The 20,980-nt window shown below is 32.4% G+C and overlaps 2 protein-coding genes across 2 annotated transcripts in view; one reads left to right on the forward strand and one right to left on the reverse strand.

Moving 5' to 3' along the window:
• Positions 1–14,073, reverse strand: part of LOC123720019 — a 76,079-nt gene extending 62,006 nt beyond the window's left edge. The window contains exon 1 of the mRNA XM_045676429.1: positions 13,803–14,073. Within this exon, the coding sequence (XP_045532385.1) occupies positions 13,803–13,857 (55 nt within the window). The 5' untranslated portion in view covers positions 13,858–14,073. The remainder of the gene's footprint in view (positions 1–13,802) is intronic.
• Positions 14,074–14,586: 513 nt separating this feature from the next.
• On the forward strand, positions 14,587–19,336 carry LOC123720020. The gene is made up of 5 exons (XM_045676433.1): positions 14,587–14,694; positions 14,964–15,170; positions 15,410–15,568; positions 15,794–18,076; positions 18,480–19,336. The coding sequence occupies exons 2-5, from the start codon at positions 15,002–15,004 to the stop codon at positions 18,542–18,544; spliced, it is 2,676 nt and encodes an 891-aa protein (XP_045532389.1). The 5' UTR covers positions 14,587–14,694; positions 14,964–15,001; the 3' UTR covers positions 18,545–19,336.
• Positions 19,337–20,980: the final 1,644 nt, after the last annotated feature.

Raw genomic sequence — 20,980 nt, forward strand, 5'->3', positions numbered from 1 at the left:
TTCAGTCACTTAACCACTTTAAAGCTTTACCAAAACAATGGAACATCGCGTTGAGTACATCAATGTCAGGCGAAACACGCTCTTATTCCAACACAATAAACACTATGCATCGAACAATGGGTACTTTAACAAGTACCATCTATTGAAGACTTCTAGACTTATCTGAAGTACCCTAACAGAGGGGCCTAAACGCTGGTTATTAGCTGAGGGTGTCATAACCAGAGATTGGCTGTATTTTTTTGTATGTGGTCATTGCTATGTAAAGTCTAGACTCGACTCGGCATTTCCTTTTATTATCTATATGATAGCTTTAGAAACGCAAATGCATCATACATACACAGATTTTACATACATTTAGCTTGGTTTTGGACTCTTATTGTGTGTATTATTAGGCAAAATCTTAACAATTCCATTCACATCTCAGAAGATGATTTTTTTAACATTATTAGTTTATACCAATTAACACAACGACTGTAGACTTTTTATTATTTATTTATTTCCAACGTTATATACATAAAACATTCACAACACGAAACAAATAAAAATATAAAGTTGAATTTAGAAAAAATTGTGTCCACCTCCAGCTTATGCATCTTTGTTTTTCGGAGCTAGTGTAAGTGCCGAAAAACAAGCTGTTATATCCTCTAATCAGCGTTGTTTTCTGTTTACCGCTTGGATCGGGCATTTGACACTTTATACTTCTGGATATCGGGCCAAGTATCCAAGACCATTTTAGGACGAATCGTAGTACATCCGATATTTTTGTTTTCTATATGTTCCTTTGTAGACATGTATTTTTAAATAACGTTTTAAAAATAGGAAATTTGTTCAAAATTTATCCGTTTTACTTTCCCACCAAATTAAGACAATTATGGGTCTCAACATTGGCCTTGAGACAAGCTGACGATACTGGTGTTATGGTAGCAAGTAGGCGGTTCGGCTTTCAAGACAGACACGACCTTCAGTAAAGAGGACTTCGAAGAAGACGGTAAAATGGGCCAAATTCTAAGTGCAGGTATACTATAATAGTTCAATTGACCGGTAGGCTAGTAAAAAATAATAAAGCTAGTGTTATTTCACCCCAATTTCCCACGAACAAAACTCAATTAAGAGATCGGTAAATACGAACACGTGTTGGTCCGGCAATTAAGTATCCCCATGAAAATGCGGGAAAAAACGTATTAGAACGCTATACATAAGATTTATTACGACTCACCCTAGAGTTTTGAGGCGCGTAGCCAGTAAATTGTTTAGTATACATACACTTCCATATTATAACAAATACGGGAGTTAAAAAAAATAAATAATGATTTACACTATTTAATCAAAATACCGACAAAAGCACCTGAAAGCCACGCAAATTATAAAATATGAAAATTAAACTAGGAGGTCTTAGGTTCGATCCCCAGCTATGTACCTTTCTTTCTATGTGAGCATTTGACATTCGCTCGGACGGTGAAAGAAAACTTTGAGAGGAAACGGGCTTGCTCTAGACCCAAAAACTCGACAGCGTGTGTAAGGCATAAGAGGCTGATCACCTACTTCCCTAATAGATTGGCAAATGATCATGAAATAGATACAGAAATCTGGGGCTTAGACAGACCTTGTTATTATACTTTCTTTAACTGCCTTATTACATATTTTGGTATGCCTCTGAGGTTCAAAGACTCTGAGATCCTAACACAGACACCGCGCACATTTATAACACACTCTCAACATATTGACATACTCATACATTCAAGCATACTGAAGGTTTTACACGACTTTTGTTTGATTAGATGTAACACTATTCTACGTTTTTTTTATTTTTTTAGATATGTACCACAGAATAATTGTAACCAACGATACAAGGGCCCAAATGTGGGGACTAGCATTACATCAATTTTATCACAACCATATTTCTGGCATGAATAGAGATTATTATTTATTATTATTAAAAAATATAAGACTATAATCTATTACATGATTTAATTGTATCATTTAATAAAGATAAATAAAAATGTATAATCCACATCACGTGTTGTTACAAAATTTATCCCCACGGGCAACATTTGTGGCCATGCAAGACGAACACATCCCACGCGAATCGTGGGGAGAATAATAAGGTTATTATTAATGTGTATAAGTTAAACCTTTGTTAAAGAAAAATAAAGAACATATTACATCTTTTGAAATAAGACTTGACATCTGTCAAACTATCACACAGACTTTGCCATAGTGAATTAAGTGTAAATAACTATTATATCTTATTAATTAATATACGATATACTATAAGAATAAAATCTTATTAATAAAACACAGAACTTAAATATTTGGTCGTAATCGACAATAACGCATAATATTGAGCTTTTTCCCGTTTGTTTGGGATTTAACATCTAATTTAAATATTATAGAGTATTACAAGCTCGAAACCAAAACTTAAACATCACTAAATTTTTTAAATTATCAAATAGATAACACAAAGCAATATCATACCAGAATTTAGGTGGGGAATATACATAGTAATCATGAAATCTTATAGTGAATATGGATTGGCGAAGGTCAGAACGAATTTATTAATTACAGTATGTAGTGCAAGTCGAAGTTTACTTATTAAAACATAAAGAATTTAAGAAAATAACGCTCCATTTAACTAACTACGACATCGCCAATCTGTGGCAATGTCAGTCATAGTAAGGCCTGCCCTCTTTGCCGATGAGTATGGTATATACGATAAAGGGGATAAATGTATCTTATATTCCATTATTTTTCATAATACAGGCCCACAAAATTATTCATTCTGTGACTATACGTAGAAAGAATGAAAAATAAGGATAAGCACGTAATAAGGGCTTATTAATTCACGAGTGTCGATGTCTTGAAAAAAAACAATGTCTGCATATTTGGAATATCAGAGGCGGCAAAGATAATAAGTGAGAATGAAAAAAGACAAATGAGCGTCGCGAATGAATACTTCGTGGAATTACTACAGTCTAAGAACATTTCAGTTATGTTCAACTAAAAACACACGATTTGTACAGATGAAACGCAGTTCAAACTGCGCTCAGGCAAACTCCGATTAGTGATATGTCGTTGTTATTTTGAAGAGATAAAAAGGGATGACTAGTTTTTAAACAAAGTTTAACTTTACGCCAATATGGTGTATGTACTATACCGTGCCATAGTAGTTAAAATAACTGAATTTAAAAAATCGCAAAATACTTAAAAAATATTTAAAATTATTTTCTCCTTATGTATAACAATCTTAAAATTAAATATTTACATAAATATTCTTTTATAAAGCCCTTTTATATGATATATCATTGATATATGATATATTTTATTCTTATAGTATATCGTATATTGATTAATAAGATATAATAGTTATTTACACTTAATTCACTATGGCAAAGTCAGCGTGTCACATTCATGCTCTTTGAAACAGTCAATCGTCAAAATTTTCACTTGTCTGCGATTTACAAACTTCTCATCTTTTTTTTAAAATATAAAATAGGGGGCAAACGGGCAGGAGGCTCACCTGATGTTAAGTGATACCGCCCATGGACACTCTCAATGCCAGAGGGCTATCGCGAGTGCGTTGCCGGCCTTTTAAGAATTTTTACTCTCTTTTCTTGAAGGACCCTAAGTCGAATTGGTTCGGAAATACTTCAGTGGGCAGCTGGTTCCACATAGCGGTGGTGCGTGGCAAAAATTGCCTTGAAAAACGCTCAGTCGTGGAACGGCGGACGTCGAGGTGATACGGGTGGAATTTTGTATTCTGCCTCGACGTCCGATGATGAAACTCAGCTGCAGGTATTAATCCGAACAACTCCTCTGAACACTCTCCATGGTAAATGAGGTAGAAGATGCAGAGTGACCCCACATCTCTACGCAACGCCAAAGGATCGAGCCGCTCGGAGAGGGATTGGTCATCGACGATTCGAACCGCTCTTCGTTGGATACGGTCAAGTGGAAGGAGCTGGTACTGGGGAGCCCCCGCCCAGAGGTGAGAATAGTATTCCATGTGGGGCCGTATTTGCGCTTTATAGAGTGCGCGCAAGCAAGCGGTGGCCCGGAGTTAAGTACCGTCTCGCCTTGCTGAGCACACCAAGCTTTTTGGAGGCTAATTTAGCCTTTCCCTCCAAATGACCGCGAAACTGAAAGTCGTTCGATATGTCAACGCCAAGTATTCCGATGCTGGCTGTGGCTTCAAGAAGAGTGTTTTCAAAAAGAGGAGTAGCGACAAAGGGTATTTTTTTCGCGGAAAACGCGCAAACTTGTGTCTTCTTGGGGTTAAATTGGACTAGGTTTAGTCTACCCCAGTCCGAGACTCCACGTAGTAGAGTTTCGACTTCAGACACAAGTTTGTTCCGGTACTCATCGACAACTGCTCGAGAAATACCTGCCCGGCCAGTGTAAAGAGTATCCCCAGTGCTGTCGACATTGTTTAGATATGTTGACAGTTACCTAATATTGCACCAATACCGTGCGTAAATATAAAACAACCATTTTATATATATGTATTTTCGTCAAAAATTATAATTTTCAAAATTGTCAAAGACAAAATAACTGTGCGGCAGTCGTGAAAACAATACAATTTCAAAATTCGGTATCAGTCAAAGAAGGATGACAATTGTCGATTTTTACTTAGACACCGTGACGCGAAATGGTAATGGCGCAAGGCTGAATCATCAAGTTATAATAAAAAGAATTTAACCACTATAAATTCTTTGCACTGTGTTTTTGTTAACACAGAGCTAAAAAATGCTTTTTTGCTGTCTGGCAATGGGTTTAATTAAAGGTTCTGATTTCGTGGCGTCTTGATATTAATTTGTCATTTAAATGATACCGTCTGCACCAATTACAAAGATTCAATTTTTTACTGAGATACAAAAACGTATAAATTAAATCCAATATTACTCCTAGAAAATTAATGTTTTATAAGCATAACACAAGCAACTTTATTAACAGACCAAAGTTTATACCATTCACGTCAAATTTGGGAAAAACTCTTTTATATGGCAATCCATTATCAACCTCCTTTGTGCATGTTTGTGCCTCCCTGTCTAGACTTTGTCTGCAGCGCCGCGCTTGCGTACTAGAAAATTACTCCACGTGGTTTAACATATGCGACCTTTTCTCTATAACCTTTTTGCGACCGGACCTAATAAATCAAATTAGCATAATCCATAAAAGATTGTTTTTCGCATTATCTTACACACAGCCCAGTCTGTTTAATTAGGCTAAATATATATTATTAAAATTATAAATTACATTCATATAATCTCTTATATTCCATCCTGTTTGTTTCTAAAATCCCTTCCTATCGAAAAACGTAACCAACGTAACCTTTCGTAAACCATATCATAGAATCTCTCATAACTCTTCCTTTCTTGACGAATCTTTTAAGGTCTCTGCAGTGAGGCTATGGAATTCACTTGCCGTCACTATCTTCCTTTAAATCTCTACAAATATTACCTGTCCAAATCGTACCCTTAACTTTCCTTTTTATTTAATAATGTTAATTGCACTATATTTATGTATACTCGAAATAAATAATAAAGTTTAGAAATCGGTTCATTAGTTTTTAAATACTGGTTACGAACGTCAAAATACAGTTATTCAACTTTATAATTGTACTACAAACATTTTCCGAACGAAGTTTTCCGTTGCAAAAATTTCCATGATTTCCAACAAATAATGAAACATTAATTAGTTTATGATACAAAATGTCGATTCCATGTAAATTCTTTTGAGAGAATGCAATAATTATATAACTGTATAAAATTAATACCGACGTTACGTTGGTACAAGGTTCTTTGACAAGCTAATTGAGACCTTAGGGCACAAAAGATTAATGGTAAGAATAGTTATTGTAATTGTAAACACGGCAACAGTTTTACAATTTGAAAAAATATCCTACCTGCCTTCGCATAGGCAACCGTCAACCGCAACCCGTTCTTATAAATCATTCTAGATATTGGTGAAAACCGTAATTAAATCAGTGCAGTACATTTTGAGTTCATCGCAACCGTAAATACTTAATAACGACATAGATTGATATAAAACCATTTTAATCTAGGCTAAATGGTACAAATAACAAAATAAGTTGAACACTAAGGGAAGGAACTTATGAAACATATCGTAAATAAAAATATTACCGATGAAGCCGAGGCGGCCTATTTCGCTCACGATTTGGAATTAATGAAATGTAACTTGTTTTTTTTTTGGAAAAAATTGTGAGACAGAAAAGTCCCTGGACACGATGCCAAGGGAGTAGAGAGTTATTAATTAATTCAAAAAAAACTTATGATACAATATTTATTTCCTTAGAGATATCGGTATAAATGTCTTCCAATGTGCTTTAATCCGTCCGAGTAATATTCAGTACTATCTACTCATTGATCAGCTATCTAGGCTTCAAACTATATATATCTATGTGTAATATGCAATATACATTGAACTCCTGGAAGGCGCATTATTATTATTTAATAAAAATAAATCAATGGCGCTACAACCTTTTTAGGTCTGGACCTCAGATGTCTGTATCTATTTCATGATCATTTGTAAATTGAATAGGTAAGTTGGTGATCAGCCTTCTGTGCTTGACGCACACCGTCGACTTTTTGGATCTAAGGCAAGCCGGTTTCCTCACGATATTTTCCTTCTCCGTTCAAGCGAATGTTAAATACGCACAAAGAAAGAAAATCCATTGGTGCACAGCCGGGGATCGAAACTACGGGAAACCTCAGGAATGAGAGTCGCACGCTAAAGCCACTAGGCCAACACTGCTCTGTTATTATTTAATACCTAAAGATTTATTTATTTATTTTACCTATGTCAATATTAGTTCAAGTAATATAAGTCGGAATTTCATTGTTTATCATAACAATCAAATATAAAGTATTTACAATTTTCTTAACCTACATACTGATACATGACAAATAATTAGAAATTAATTAAAAGAAAATTAAAACAAATTTCCTCGCTGTGTCGATACTTATTCGTTGAACGAGAAAATCACTAGCTCTGGGGTCACTATCTACCAGACGCCAACTTAAATTTTTAATTTAAGTTGAAGGAAAGACTGTTACGTATATTTGAGCAGGTTATTATTTTCCGCAGTAAGTTGTGAATGAAAAAACATAGATTTGTGTATTGCTTAGTGGGAGTATTCTCGTCGTAAGTATCAGCTCGTCATAAGACCGATGGTAATTGACTCTTTAGAAGACTGTGTTTTATGAAGACCTTTCCAGGTGTATTTATAAACATTGATGCTGTGTGTTTCAGGCATTGGCCATTGGCTTAAACAGTACATCTTTCTTTTTCTATGAAACGATCACGTGTGCCTTAAACTCAAAATTCACAAACTCGCCTTTTTTAATGAACAGGGGCCAATCGAGTAGGAGGCATGGAAACTCTTAACGCCAGAGAGCGCGCGGGTGCGTTGCCGGCCTTTTATAATTGGTACGCTTTTTTTGTTAAGGAATCGAATTGGTTAGGGAATACTTTAGTGGGCAGCTGATTTCACATAGCACTACATTTCACATAGCATAAAGTGCTGGGTTAAAAACTTTTAAGATGTATAAATCCATAACAATCTTCTATACTGTATGATCTTCTGTACTGTACAAATCACTCTTGAGAATTATCAGCCTTATTTATTAAATTACCAACGAAAGATATCTATGTAAAGACTTTAAGGACACGTTAAGCAGAACTGCCGTATAGAAATTTCGGCGTTATTTCCATCGGCTCACGATGAATAATTTAATACTATATATATCTAATCACTAATCAAGATATTTAATAACATCTTCGTTGCTATAAAAACGGGGCGTAGTCGAAGAACTAACTAATCAATCGTAATTATGTGCACATGTTACAAAACATATAAAACAATATTGATGTACTAATTAACACCGAGTTCTCAGAGTAAACTTCAGAGATTAACCATCTTGATAAATATTTATAAATTAACTATATAATTAACTCTCGATTATCGTGATGTTTTTAACTAATCTAGACTTATAGTACGATTTTATGTAATTGTTTGTTAATATACAAATGAACTTTATGTCTAAAATAGATCTAAAGATAGATCTACAATCCACTATTTTTTTTCGTTTTTGTACACGAAATGCCTTGTTAGATTTAAAATTATAGTTATAATTTTCCTTTACTATAGATTTGACGTCACGTGCGAACCGAGTGCACAAAAAGTTTTGCACAAGGCTCCACTGTAGTATTTATTCAAAGCAGATTCGTAATATTGTTTATAAAACAAATAATACTAATCGAAAGAGTATAATAAAACATATACATAACTAATTATTGTTGTGTTATAATGTAAATTGATTATAATATAACAATTATTGGTTGTTGCGCAGCGGATTTTGCTAACAAAGCTTTGTTTTTGTTTTGTCTGGCATCGAGCCGATAATTCAATTCAATCACAACCATAGACTATCGTTTCCACATAAACATATACAGCCTTCTTCTTGAGATTCCAACGGACTTTATGATTTTTTTTTATATTATGGGAATAGTTTTGACTTTATGCCAGTTTCAAGTCAAAGGTTGGGAAACTACACGCGAGAAAAAATAAACAAAGACATCAACAGTAAACAAAGGGATAAGCTAGTTAAAAACAAAATATGTACATAAACATATTACAACTTATTATTATTGATTATGAAAGAAGATAATACATTATAATACCTTAATGCATTTTAACACTTAACTTATTGCCAAAACTGGATATAGGGTTTACCGATTACAAATTAAAGATTATCTATGCACATGATTTATTACATAACCAAATTCTCGCTCTCTGTAATTCACATGATATTTACGTAATGGAATTGCATATTTTTGTACTGACTTTATGACATAATTGATTCTAAATCAGGGTTCAATTCACTTTTCAAGCCGTTATGATAATGGCAGTCGTCAGATTATAATCTGTACCCCACTGGGACTTAGCGCGGACTATGTCTCCCGTATGTCATGTACGGAAATCAGACTTACCAAAGTTCTGAATCTATGGGTTAGACGTTTCAAACTGGAAAAATACGTAAAATCGAATAGATTCATGCACATTGATAATATGAATTGTATGTATATATATATGGTCTATTGTCGAATAATGGCGGGATTTGGAGGAGGTTTTTGACAAGAAAAGGCTCACAGAAACCTAAAAGTAACCTCAATTAAGTTATATGTCGAACACGTATACAATAGAAAATAAAAAATCATAGGCCTTTCGGTTGTGAGTGGTGCGGCTCGCCTAATACGTAAATTGAAGATACAAAAAATATGCTATGACCAATTCTTAAAACGGCAACGCACTTGCGAGCCTTTTCGCAATTTTGTCGGCGGAATCGCTTAACAGCTTCTTGCGCGTTAATATATAAAAAATATATAATTGATTAATTTCATAGATTTGTATACCTGTATACCTCTGATAACAGTTTAATAATAGACGTAACCAATTTTCCTGAATCGCTTTGCATAATGCAGTAATATCGATTTCGACACTGCGGGAGACAATTTTATGGGAAAATAACTCTTAAGGCTTCCAAATAAAGCTTAATTTAGCTGCAAACATCAGGTTCTAGCACCTTCAGTAAATTAAAGTTCATAGTAAGTCTTTAACGTGTTGTACTAAGTGATTCATCTTTTTCTACGTCACCCCTAAATGATAATGTAAGGATAAAAACCTTATAATAGTTTTATTTCATGTGCCTTCATCCTAGCCTGGACGATACTGGATGTGAATTTAATCTGAATAACAATGGGTTTTTTAAAAATGGAAATTGTTTGTGATTGGTCAGCTGTCTTGAGACTTAATAAAACACAATTAGTTCGGATGTCAATCGTACTTTCTCCCCTGGCTTGATTTTTTTCGTGTTACTATCTCGTATTTTCCTACAGAGCCAATGTGTATTCTAGCAGTAACTAAGTCTAACGGCCTTTTGGATTCCATTGTGCATTCCACTTTCCATATTATCCGATCATTTATGATAATAGTATGAAGAACGTGCATTACGAGATTTAAATTGCATTCAGCACGTTTCTAGAATACGAAATATTATGTTATTATGGCGTTTGGTTGGCGCCGTCGTTTCCTTCACGATTGCAATATGGCGCTATATCTAGAGGGCCGTGGCGTAACGCGTATAAAATGAATAGCTGTATGCCCAGTTTGGCGTAGTAAATCTGAAAATTCAATCAAAACTTTTTTAATGCATTTAATGGACTTCCATCAGTACCATTTCATTATTATTTAATAATCAACAATCAATTACACCTATAAACCTTTGTTGTGTTTTAACTTATATATATATTTTAAAAAAACTTTGTGCATGTTTTTTAAGTTTTATTTATTATTCTAAATGGTTATCGTACGTTTTGGATTGTCTGAAGAAAATTGCTTTAAGCATTAGGATCAAGAAGGATTCCTGTATTTTATTCCTGATTTTTTTAATATTGTTTGCGATGTATTAACGAAAACAAGAAAAATATGCGTTTAATTTTAAGTAATCTCAGAGGAAATATTTAATAGTAAATCAAGAAAATTGTTTCACCAAAAACATTTCTATTTTTTTTTCTTCAAATACATATAATTAAAACAAACAAACAATTAATAATGCAATCTTCTCGTTCTAGTGCCCGTAATACATCGTATTAAATTCAATCATATTTCAACAAAAATCGTAATTAAAACTGCATTGCAAACGATAAGGTAATGAAAATGAAACCTTATTCCGAACACAGCCGTTTCATCATTTGAGGGCATTAAATTACACTTATTTATGATCGACCTAAATTTAAAATTTTTGCATACTATATAACATATAATTTAATATTTTCTGGTGTTAACGAGTACTACACGTAATGTACGCATCAACATCATCAGCCTGCTGCTAAAATCTGTATAATGACATCATACGCAACCAAGAAGATTGTACTAATAAATAATTGTTGTGTTTTATGTTTTTAAAATACAAATAATTCTAAACGCTGACCATATACACAACATCCCGACTCTAGCCACTAGTCTTTGGGCAGGACCGTCCAGTGGTCACACTGAACCCTTCAGATTGAAGAAACAACATGGAGTTGGTAAGTAGTTGGCAGTAAACTCTTAGGTAGGTAGGGTAGGTCTCACCTAATGTTAATTGGTGCCACCCACAGTAACTCACACTGCCAGAAGGCTGTTATGTGCGTTGCCGGAATAATTGGTAAATACGTTATTTTCTTGAAAGGAAAGTCATTCACAATTACTGTGTGCTAAACGTCGCCCACCGGACTCTCAGAGGGGGATTCTCCCCCATGAGGTAGTCTCTGCTTAACTTTCATACCTCTTAGAATGGTGAGATCGAAATGGTAATCAATAATATTTTTTACCTTTTTTGTCGGCGTTTACTATTTAAGCAATTTTTGCGATACCATAACGACTTTCGGGTATGATTTTCGATTCGTAATTCGCCGATGTTTACGCGTGTAAAAAAATAATGCTACAGAACAGAGACAATTAATTTAAAATAAAATGTAATCCATTCGTTACATATCTTTCAACTTTTAAGTATGACGAAAGCAACACCCTGATTCAAAAAGCCATCTTATTACGTTCTCGTGATATTCCAGGTTCATTACCCATTAAATTAAAGTATAATTTTACTATATCATGCGTAAACGCATTAATCATACTAACACTTGTACTTGTTGTAACCTACTATAAATATATAGTAGAATTTGTTTCTCAAACTAGGTCGAACTTCAAAGAATATCCTGAGAGCATTGAGTGGACAGATTATACTATGAAGAATAAAAAAAGTTCTCAAAGTTGAAAACTGCTCATCAGCCCTGCAACTACTAAATTTAATTTAAAAAATTAAAATTTATAGTAAAATGGATTATGACTGAAACGGATGCAGGATGTTTCTATAACAGGGGGCAAAAGGGGCAGGAGACTCATCTGATGTTAAGTGATACCACGGTCTATGGATACACAATACCAGAAAGCTCGCGAGAGCGTTACCGGCCGATTTTAAGATCATTCAACTGGTGTGTAAAGGCTTTAAAGGTATAATATAATAGTAAAAAACGAATTGGATTATTGTTGAAATATATTCATATTGGAGTAGTAAAATAAAAAATAATTCTTAGTCTAACAAATACTTTTTTTATATTGAAACAGTATATGTATATTATTTCTTATAGAAAACAAAACTTGTACAAACTAAGATCGAATAAAGAGATCAACGGATTAGGATACTTGTATGGTGCTTGTTAGTCTGTGCATACTAATTCGGATACTTTCACTAGCTTTCTTCCTTTGGCGCCTAATTGAATGTCCCCCGGGAGACTCCGACGTATGTATTTAGTAAATTTGTAAATCAGCCCTATTTTAAATTGCACATCGTTATTGAACACAATATAATAATAAAATGCAACACGGTATTCCAAGTTTTCTTATACGTTAAATATTAGCTTATCTGTAAGCTTACACCGACCTAGACGTGTTTCAAATTTCAAATAATTCGTACATCCGTTTATTTGTACGGGTGCGTTTAAGGCAGTACACTTCATTAGTTCCATACTCGTACACTATATTTACAATGGCAACACACATAAATCCCGTACGCCATAAATAATATGTGATCTATCACATATGTAGAATAGTTTATTAACTATTTTATCGATGAATACAAGACAACATGGGTGATACTTAGCAAATATAAAAGGTCAATAATTAACCTATAAATAAAATCGTTTTCATTTTTTAACGTCTGTAATATGTTTAAATAGCTAGGCAATTTTTAACAGATTTTATGTATCATATTTTTTTATTTTACCTATTCAATTACGGCGGCAAATATTAGTTCAAAGTTCCTCAAAGACTAAAATATATTCTTGAAAACTTGTTCACAACGGAAAACAGCATTCAGTTCGTAGTTTTATCTTTTAAGAATGTTATCTTTAGTGTGCTTAGTTCATAAAACATTTCATGCGTGTTTTACGAAGATATAATTTAGAAGTTGCACAAGATCTACAATAACAAAATCAACTGGTTTTTTTCAAATAGATAATAGAAAAAAACACGTTATGAAGATATGGTGCAATAACTGTCATATTTTTTCCATTAATTTATTTCTAATTCATCAATTGGTCTAAAATCTCATTACAAACGAAACAATATGAATCATTGGTTAGTAACCTTCTTCACTACCTCTCTAATGGGTTTCAAAATTCAGTGCGAGGGCATTGATTCAATACGATAACGAGAGATCAAAAATTCAATCGCATGGCAAATTTGAACTAAGTAGGATTTTTATTTTTGGAATCTTGACACTGATTATTCTAAGTAAATAATTAATCATGACTTAGGAGGTGGGTGTACCAGGCATTGAACCCAGTGTTAGCAATGCACTCCATAATAGGAAGCAAACCTGTCTCTCTCCCTTCCTAGCCCGAGGAAATCACGGTTGTAGAAAATGTATGCACCTAAAATAGACTCGAAACGTATTTTTTTTTCAAAAACGGATCTGAACCCAACTTCATCTACTTCATCAAGTTTGTTTAATAACAATTATAATGTGTAAGGATTTCGAAAATAGTATTCTCAATGGATAAAAAGAATGAAAAAACTATGGAAGTTTTTAATGTATTTTTTAGATTTAAAACAGAAACCTTGATAACTTATTAAATTAATTTTTGATTTATCAGAAATATTAAAATAATTTTTAGTGTTATATTCATAAATTTCAATTACGTATATTACGTTAGTGCGTTGAATTTGTATAATAATTACAAACCGAAAAAGTCCTCCCAACTCATGGAATGGTCCGAATCAGCGTTTGCTCCATCCATTTTCGGTGCACTTATGCATTCATATTTAATTTAGGACTTAAAGACACAAAACTTATCACCGAACACACATTTTAGCAGTTAATCACACTTTATTTAATCCACGCAAAACTATTTTTTTGTTGACAAACAAAATGACATCGCGTTCAACACGGTTAAACGCAACACCCGATCACTCTTTAACAGAACTTGTGAAGTTGTGTTCACGCTGCGAGTTGTGACGTGTGTTGTGAATTATGAACTGGGGTCTGGGAATGTGAAGATATGTGTGTAGTTGTGAACGGTGAACTGCGAAAGTCAACATATGAGAAATAAGAATCAGTCTGGGTTACCAACTCTTAAAAATATTAACCCCCTATAGCTAACACAAAAACGTCTAAAATATACAGACTATTGAGTATGTATGTAAATAATATATCAGCCTAATAGTATTAATGAAGCAATATATATAAACGCTTTTATTTTATAGAATAATTAGTCTTATTTATTTATGAGTTAAATAGTATAATATTAATTTCTTAGTAACGAGAGCCGTAACAGATTTCACTAAACGATTAAATAATTATTCATTATTCAACATATACTCTACATGAGATTGTGTAGATGTACCAATTAAAATGAAACCATGAAATCAAAGTAATGTAATTATAACGCAACATTTTTCATGATGGCAATTTTCGACAATCCATCCATTGCGCCGTCACCGTAGAGTCAAATGTCTACTAAGTTTGAACTTTGAACATTAACATGGTGAACATGGCGCTTATCGTTTGACGGCACATTTATAACTATCAGTTTCAAAATAATAAAATAAGTACTTATAACTGTTACTGTCTTCGGGTATGTAACGATTATTACCGCCAATTTATTTTCTTGTATAGTATTTTTACACCCTAATTCTTATTTCCTTCAGCAGAGATATAAATAACGTGTTAAATAAGCTTAGAATATTTACTGAAGTACCTACTGTAGTAGAGAGCTAAAATGGACTCTTCGTGTTCAAACAAAACCTGTTTGTTCTGTTGTTATTTAATATCTTGTCCACCTGTGCATGCTTAAAATTATACATCTCAATAACTTTAATAAATTGAACATACTTTTCTCTTCAGCTTTAGCTTTCCTTAGTGAAGTTATATGTTTTTTCACTATGCCTCGACGATGGATGGATGTAAACGATGAGTTAATTGCAATTAAAAAAAAGAAGGTAGAAGAATGCTCGAGTTTAGACACAAGTTTTTGTGATGACGAAGCCTTAACTGCGGGAATTGTATTTACGGATATTTCCCAACGCCAATGGCGACTTGGAAAACCAATCGGTACGTTAACATTGTATTTGGCTATGGAGAAATTCACAACCACATATATTTAGCCAACTCGCAAAATTTCTTGTTCAAATTCCATTTTCACTAAGTTCTATACTATCTTTTTGGAAGAATTTTGCAAGGTTTTTATGAAGTTACTAATTTGTTATCTTACACATTAAGGATTTTAGTAATTATAACTGTTATTTACTATTTTGGGTTTAAAGGCTTATATAAAAGCAATGAATTTTCAGGTCGTGGCAGTTTTGGTAGAATTTATCTTGCTTCGAATGATATAGAGACTGACGTTACAAATACAAATGCCAGATACATTGTAAAAATCGAACCACACAGTAATGGTCCTCTATTCGTTGAGGTACATTGCTTAATAAGAACTGGAGAAACTGGCAAAGGTAATATTCATATTTTTTTACTCTTCAGTAAGACAATAACTAGTCTTAATAAAATTTACAAAAAGAGTTTTATTTTAAATATAGCAAAAGTTAGTTTCTTAAATTGTCACCTTATTACATATTTAATCACCTTTTGTAATTAAAGTTTTTATAAAAATTTAATTATGCCATTTCCTTATCAAGTTTTTATAATGGGTTTGATAATGTGTAAAAATTCTGTTTCAGTAAAACTATGGCGCCAGCAACATAGGCTTAAAAGTTTAGGTATGCCACATTTTGTTGCAAGTGGGTCCTTTACTGACAAAAGCACTGACATAAAATACAGATTTTTAGTTCTGCCTCGATATGACATTGATCTTCAAAAAATAATATCCAAAGCAAAAATTCTGGACTTAAAAAATGTTCTTATTATATCGATTCAAGTACTCGATGTTTTGGAATACCTTCATAGTCAAGGATATACACACTCAGACATTAAAAGCTCAAACCTAATGATAGGCTTTGATGGAAATAAATTAAAATTACAGGATAAACCATCTTTTCAAAAGCACACAACACCATCAAAACCTAAAAAAGGTAAAAGTACCAAAAGTAGATCATCAAATTATTATGATGATGAAGACTTCACAATTGATAGTGATAATTATAGTACAGAAAAAAAAATTGCAAATGTTAGACGTAAAATAACACAAATACTGACTCATAAAGACAGGAGTATTCTTCGGCACCATGCATTCAATTTACGACAGTTAACAAATGTGAATTATGAAGATATTAATTCCTTATGTTCAGATAGATCTTACCAGAAAGATGTTAAACCTCAAGATGATGTTATTAATTATAAAGACTTACATGAGATATATAAAGAAGCCATTCAGTCACAATCAAATGGACAAGTATATTTACTTGATTATGGCTTAGCATCTAAATTTCTCGATTCTGATGGCAATCATAAAGATTTTTGTATGGATGCTAGAAAAGCACATGATGGAACATTAGAGTATAGTTCACGAGATTCTCATATAGGGGCACATTCAAGAAGATCGGACTTAGAAACTCTTGGTTTCAATATACTAGACTGGTTAACGGGTATCTTGCCATGGAAGTCATCAGATGTCCTAGCAAAACCCGATCTTGTGCATGCTTTGAAGAAAAACTTCATGAGCAATATAAAACTATTACTAAAAACATGCTTTAAGACTGAATTCTATCCACAATTTATTGAAAAATATCTTCAATATATTGTGACACTTGAATTTACTGAGAAACCTGATTATGAATATTGTAGGAGTTTGTTTAAAACTGAATTGGTAAAAATTGGTCATGTTTTTGACAAGGAATGTATGATTAATTTTAATGATGGTCCTAAATCTCCTATAAATAAAATTTTTCATGCTAAGCAGTTAGCCAAGAAAAGTACATCTCGTGATTTTATAGTGCGAAATGGAGTTAAAAAATCATCACAAAGAGAGAACATTGTCACGTCCATGGAAAATGCTATCAAGTTAGATTTCTTAAAACATTTAAATATATCGAGTGATGGCCAACGAAAACCATGTTCATCCAGAAATTTCTTTACTTCTGATGCAGATTTAGCCGCGCGATTAAAAAATTCTCTTATGCCACACTTATTGGGTAAAAAATTGTCACCAAAAAATTTGCGTTCAAAGAAAAGCAGTATTATAAAACGCAAAGGATTGAAACGCCATCGTAACAGTATAGGAAAATTTGGAAACTTTATGGGTTCAGAACGGCAATTTACGTGGGCAGAGATATTAGCTAAAAATCCAGAAGATATCATTCGCAAGGAGCGTAATGTTCAAACTGAAGAATTTGACGATGATTCTACTTGTAAATATAGGATAAGAAAACTTTCCTCATCATCTGAAAATTCAGATTACCAGTCTCCTCTTCTACAAAAGGATTATTTAGAAAGACTTAATCCTACTTATGCCATGAGAGAAGTAGTTGCCAATTTGAAGAAGAAAGTAGCTGCAAAAAATAAAGGAACAGAAGAAAATATTTTAAAAGCTAACTCAAGAGTTAAATGTGACAATTTGGAAAAAGTTATCGACACTGCACTAGAAAGTTCATTAGCTAAGCCCTGTACAAGGTCTGCTGTAAGAAAAACAGAAACTAAGTATAACTCTACAAAATCTAGTACTACAAAGGACACACCAGGACATCCTAGATCTAAAGATATAAAAAATATAACTAAGACATCAAAAACTATTGAAATCAAAGAAAAATCAGATGACTCTGATAACTCAACTAAGAATCTTCCAAGAAGAACTCGAGCTAAGAAGACTCTTGAACAAGATGTGAAGGTTGAGGATAAGAGTATATTGGTGGTGAGAAAACTTCCTACAAGAAAGTGTAAAGTTAAAAAAATAGCAGAACATGAGAAGAAAAAAATAATTGTTAACCCAACTGTAATTCCATTTGATGGGAGAAAATCTCTAGTAGTTTTAAAAAAGTTGGATATTAAAGAAATTCCAGCAAGAAAAAGTAAGTACATACTTACACCTTATATAAAAATCCAGTTCTGTGCATTAGAGTTGGCTGGTCCTTAATTAATCTTATTTAAGAGATTAGCTGGGTCAATTTATGACCTCAGGGTTGAGAGTCGCTTGCATACTCTCCAGGATGATAATTTCATTATATTAATTTTTTCATATGTAGTGAAAACTACATTATATAAAAAATAAGCATTATAACTTCAAGTCTGTTACTTTGGATGTTATTTTGGACAGAGTTATAGCTATGTTAATCTTAATTTAAAATAGTGTGACTTATTTTATCTCTAGTATCTGTATGATTTTCAACATTCTTTTTTATTTTCAAAGTCAATTACAACAATTAGGAAATATCCTAAAAATGTTGAATACATTCATACATACCTTTTTTTCAGGTCCGAAGACGGCAACTAACAGACGCAAGTTAAGAAGTAATACCCGTAAAAAAATACTTCCTTAAGTTCTATAAACCATCTAAATATTTAGTTAAAAGTCTGAAAAGAATGAATATCACTTTTTAATACAAACATTTTTTTACTTGACAGTTGAAAACTGTATTTATAAAAAATCTAATTTGCATTATATTTAAGAAATACTTGCTTATGGAGCAAGAATTCAAGTAATTATTTGTTTTAAAATGAGGTATAAATATCCTATCCATCTCATTTTATACACACAGTATTTCATTTTAAAATTCTAGTACTTTATATAGTATCACAATAAATAACAACATAATTTTTATTTTTACAAAGTAAGTTTTTAAAATAAACTAGTTTTATTGTTAAAATACAATCAGTTGTATAATTTTTTTTAAGACTTGGAGGCATTTAATCATTGAAGTTCCTTTGATGCTTTTAATACTTAAGTTTATAAATTTATTCATATTTCCTATTTTACTAAAGGTTCTGTGAAACTCAAGGTCGGGAATCCAGGATCGTAAACAGGGTCTCGCTTAACCTCTTTTTTAAATGTTTAGACAATAAATTAGTATAACCAATCTGTTTCTTCCATTGCGTGTTAGTATACTTGAAGGGGGAAATAGACTGACTGTGACCGCCAGATACGCTCCTAGTGGACGCCTGAAATTTACTTTTCTTGAACTTGATTTCTCATTAAGTGGCCATAAATTTTAAATGTCTTTTATGTTGTATTCTAAAGCAATCTACTTATTAGGCATTTTTTTCTTGTAGACTAGCTTTATAGTGCATCACAATCGTCTCTTATTTTAGGAATCAATAAAAGGTAAAATTTACAGTGTTATATTTCATTTAAATTGAACTGGAACAAATATATATGAGTAAAGTAATTTTTAAAGTTGGTTCTGTATTTTTCTACTTATGATTCATCCTTAAGAAAGACGCAAAACGAATCTTTCCTCAAGTAAATTTATTATTAACTACTTTGTGTATTTTAAGTGCTGTATGACTTTATAGTCTGCTTGTGTTTATTTTATATGCGGTAAAATATTCACTAATTAATATTAATTCAATTTTGTAGCTGGCAATCTACCAAATTATATAATCTATTGACTTGAATCAAAAATAAATATTCGATTTTTCTAGCAGAAAGTCGAATTAACCATTGATAACAACTACTATAATTAATATTATGGCTTAAAAAAACTGTATGTGTAAACTTATTATTGTTAAAATTTCTTAATCTCCCGTCTTAATTCTTTTTGGAGACATATTAGAGGATATTGTATAGAAAGGATATAAGGAGATAATTTTATTGAATACATACTGTGGGTCTTTCATCATCATACCTATCCTTTTTACAAAAATATGCGATACCTGACAAAGGGTATAAGTCATAAGCAATTTACTTCTTTCCACAGTCATACTAGAGCATGCATCAGGCCATATATTTTTCCAGGCTTAGAAAGACAACAACAAATCTTTAACCGTAAATAAGACTTGGCTTAAAGGTCTCGTTACCAGGCCATAAAATTATTTAAAAAAAAAAACAAATCTTTAAGTAGCTTCTATTTGTATGTAATAGAAGGCAGGGCAGGAGGTTCATCTGGTGTTAAGTAATACCGCTGCTTATGGGCACTCACATAGCCAGAAGACTAGCAATTGTTTTGTAGATCTTTTAATGTATAAAGTTTAGCGGCAGGTGGTATAATAGACAAGAAGATTTTTGCCACTGTGAGGTAGTGAAATAAATAAAGCATTCAAATAATTATATGAATTAAGAAATAACATAAAATATTTTAACAAATTACTTCATAATGTACTTAACAACGTTACGTATACACATTATACATATGTAAAAGCACTTATATACAATCATGAATTTAACATTCAAAAATGAGAGAGGTCGAGATTGGAAACAAATACAATTCAACTTTTTTTTTCTTTTAAATAATTTTATGGCCTGGTAACGAGACCTTTAAGCCAGAAAATTCAAAATTATTAAGTTGCTGTTGTTACGTAGTACATTTAGTTAATACAGACAACAAAGTACCAATCTGTAAACAAATTGTTCTAAAATTTCAAAGATATAGCAAATTATAATTTATCTCACTCAAAGCATCGATCTCTAAATCAGTGATGCCAACTCAACAAATCATGTTTTGGTAATTTCAAAAATATGTTGAAGTAGTAAAAAATCGCTGTTGTATTTTTGTGAGTACATTTTACATATTTAAAAATGTTAATCAATGACCGAATAATATTAATGATAATAACAATGAGATGAAACAATTCTTATTTTTTATTTCTTAACTTTTCTTTCTTCGAATTCAGTTTTTCTTAACGTTTCTTGGTAGACAATATTTTTGGGGTTTCATCATTTTCTTTTCATACATTTCATACAGCACGCTGGCTGTTAAGATATTGATTTGTTCGGATTAAATTATTGTTTGGCTGGAGTTTATACTTGGTTTAGTTTG

Source organism: Pieris brassicae, chromosome 2, assembly GCF_905147105.1.
Source record: "Pieris brassicae chromosome 2, ilPieBrab1.1, whole genome shotgun sequence".
NCBI lineage: Eukaryota > Metazoa > Arthropoda > Insecta > Lepidoptera > Pieridae > Pieris > Pieris brassicae.

Excerpts from the sequence above, each read along its gene's own strand:
- LOC123720020 (XM_045676433.1), top strand. The coding sequence starts at position 15,002 with ATGCCTCGACGATGGATGGATGTAAACGATGAGTTAATTGCAATTAAA. Across the intron at positions 15,171-15,409 it reads GCGACTTGGAAAACCAATCG|GTCGTGGCAGTTTTGGTAGA; the intron begins GTACGTTAACAT and ends ATGAATTTTCAG. Across the intron at positions 18,077-18,479 it reads AGAAATTCCAGCAAGAAAAA|GTCCGAAGACGGCAACTAAC; the intron begins GTAAGTACATAC and ends CCTTTTTTTCAG.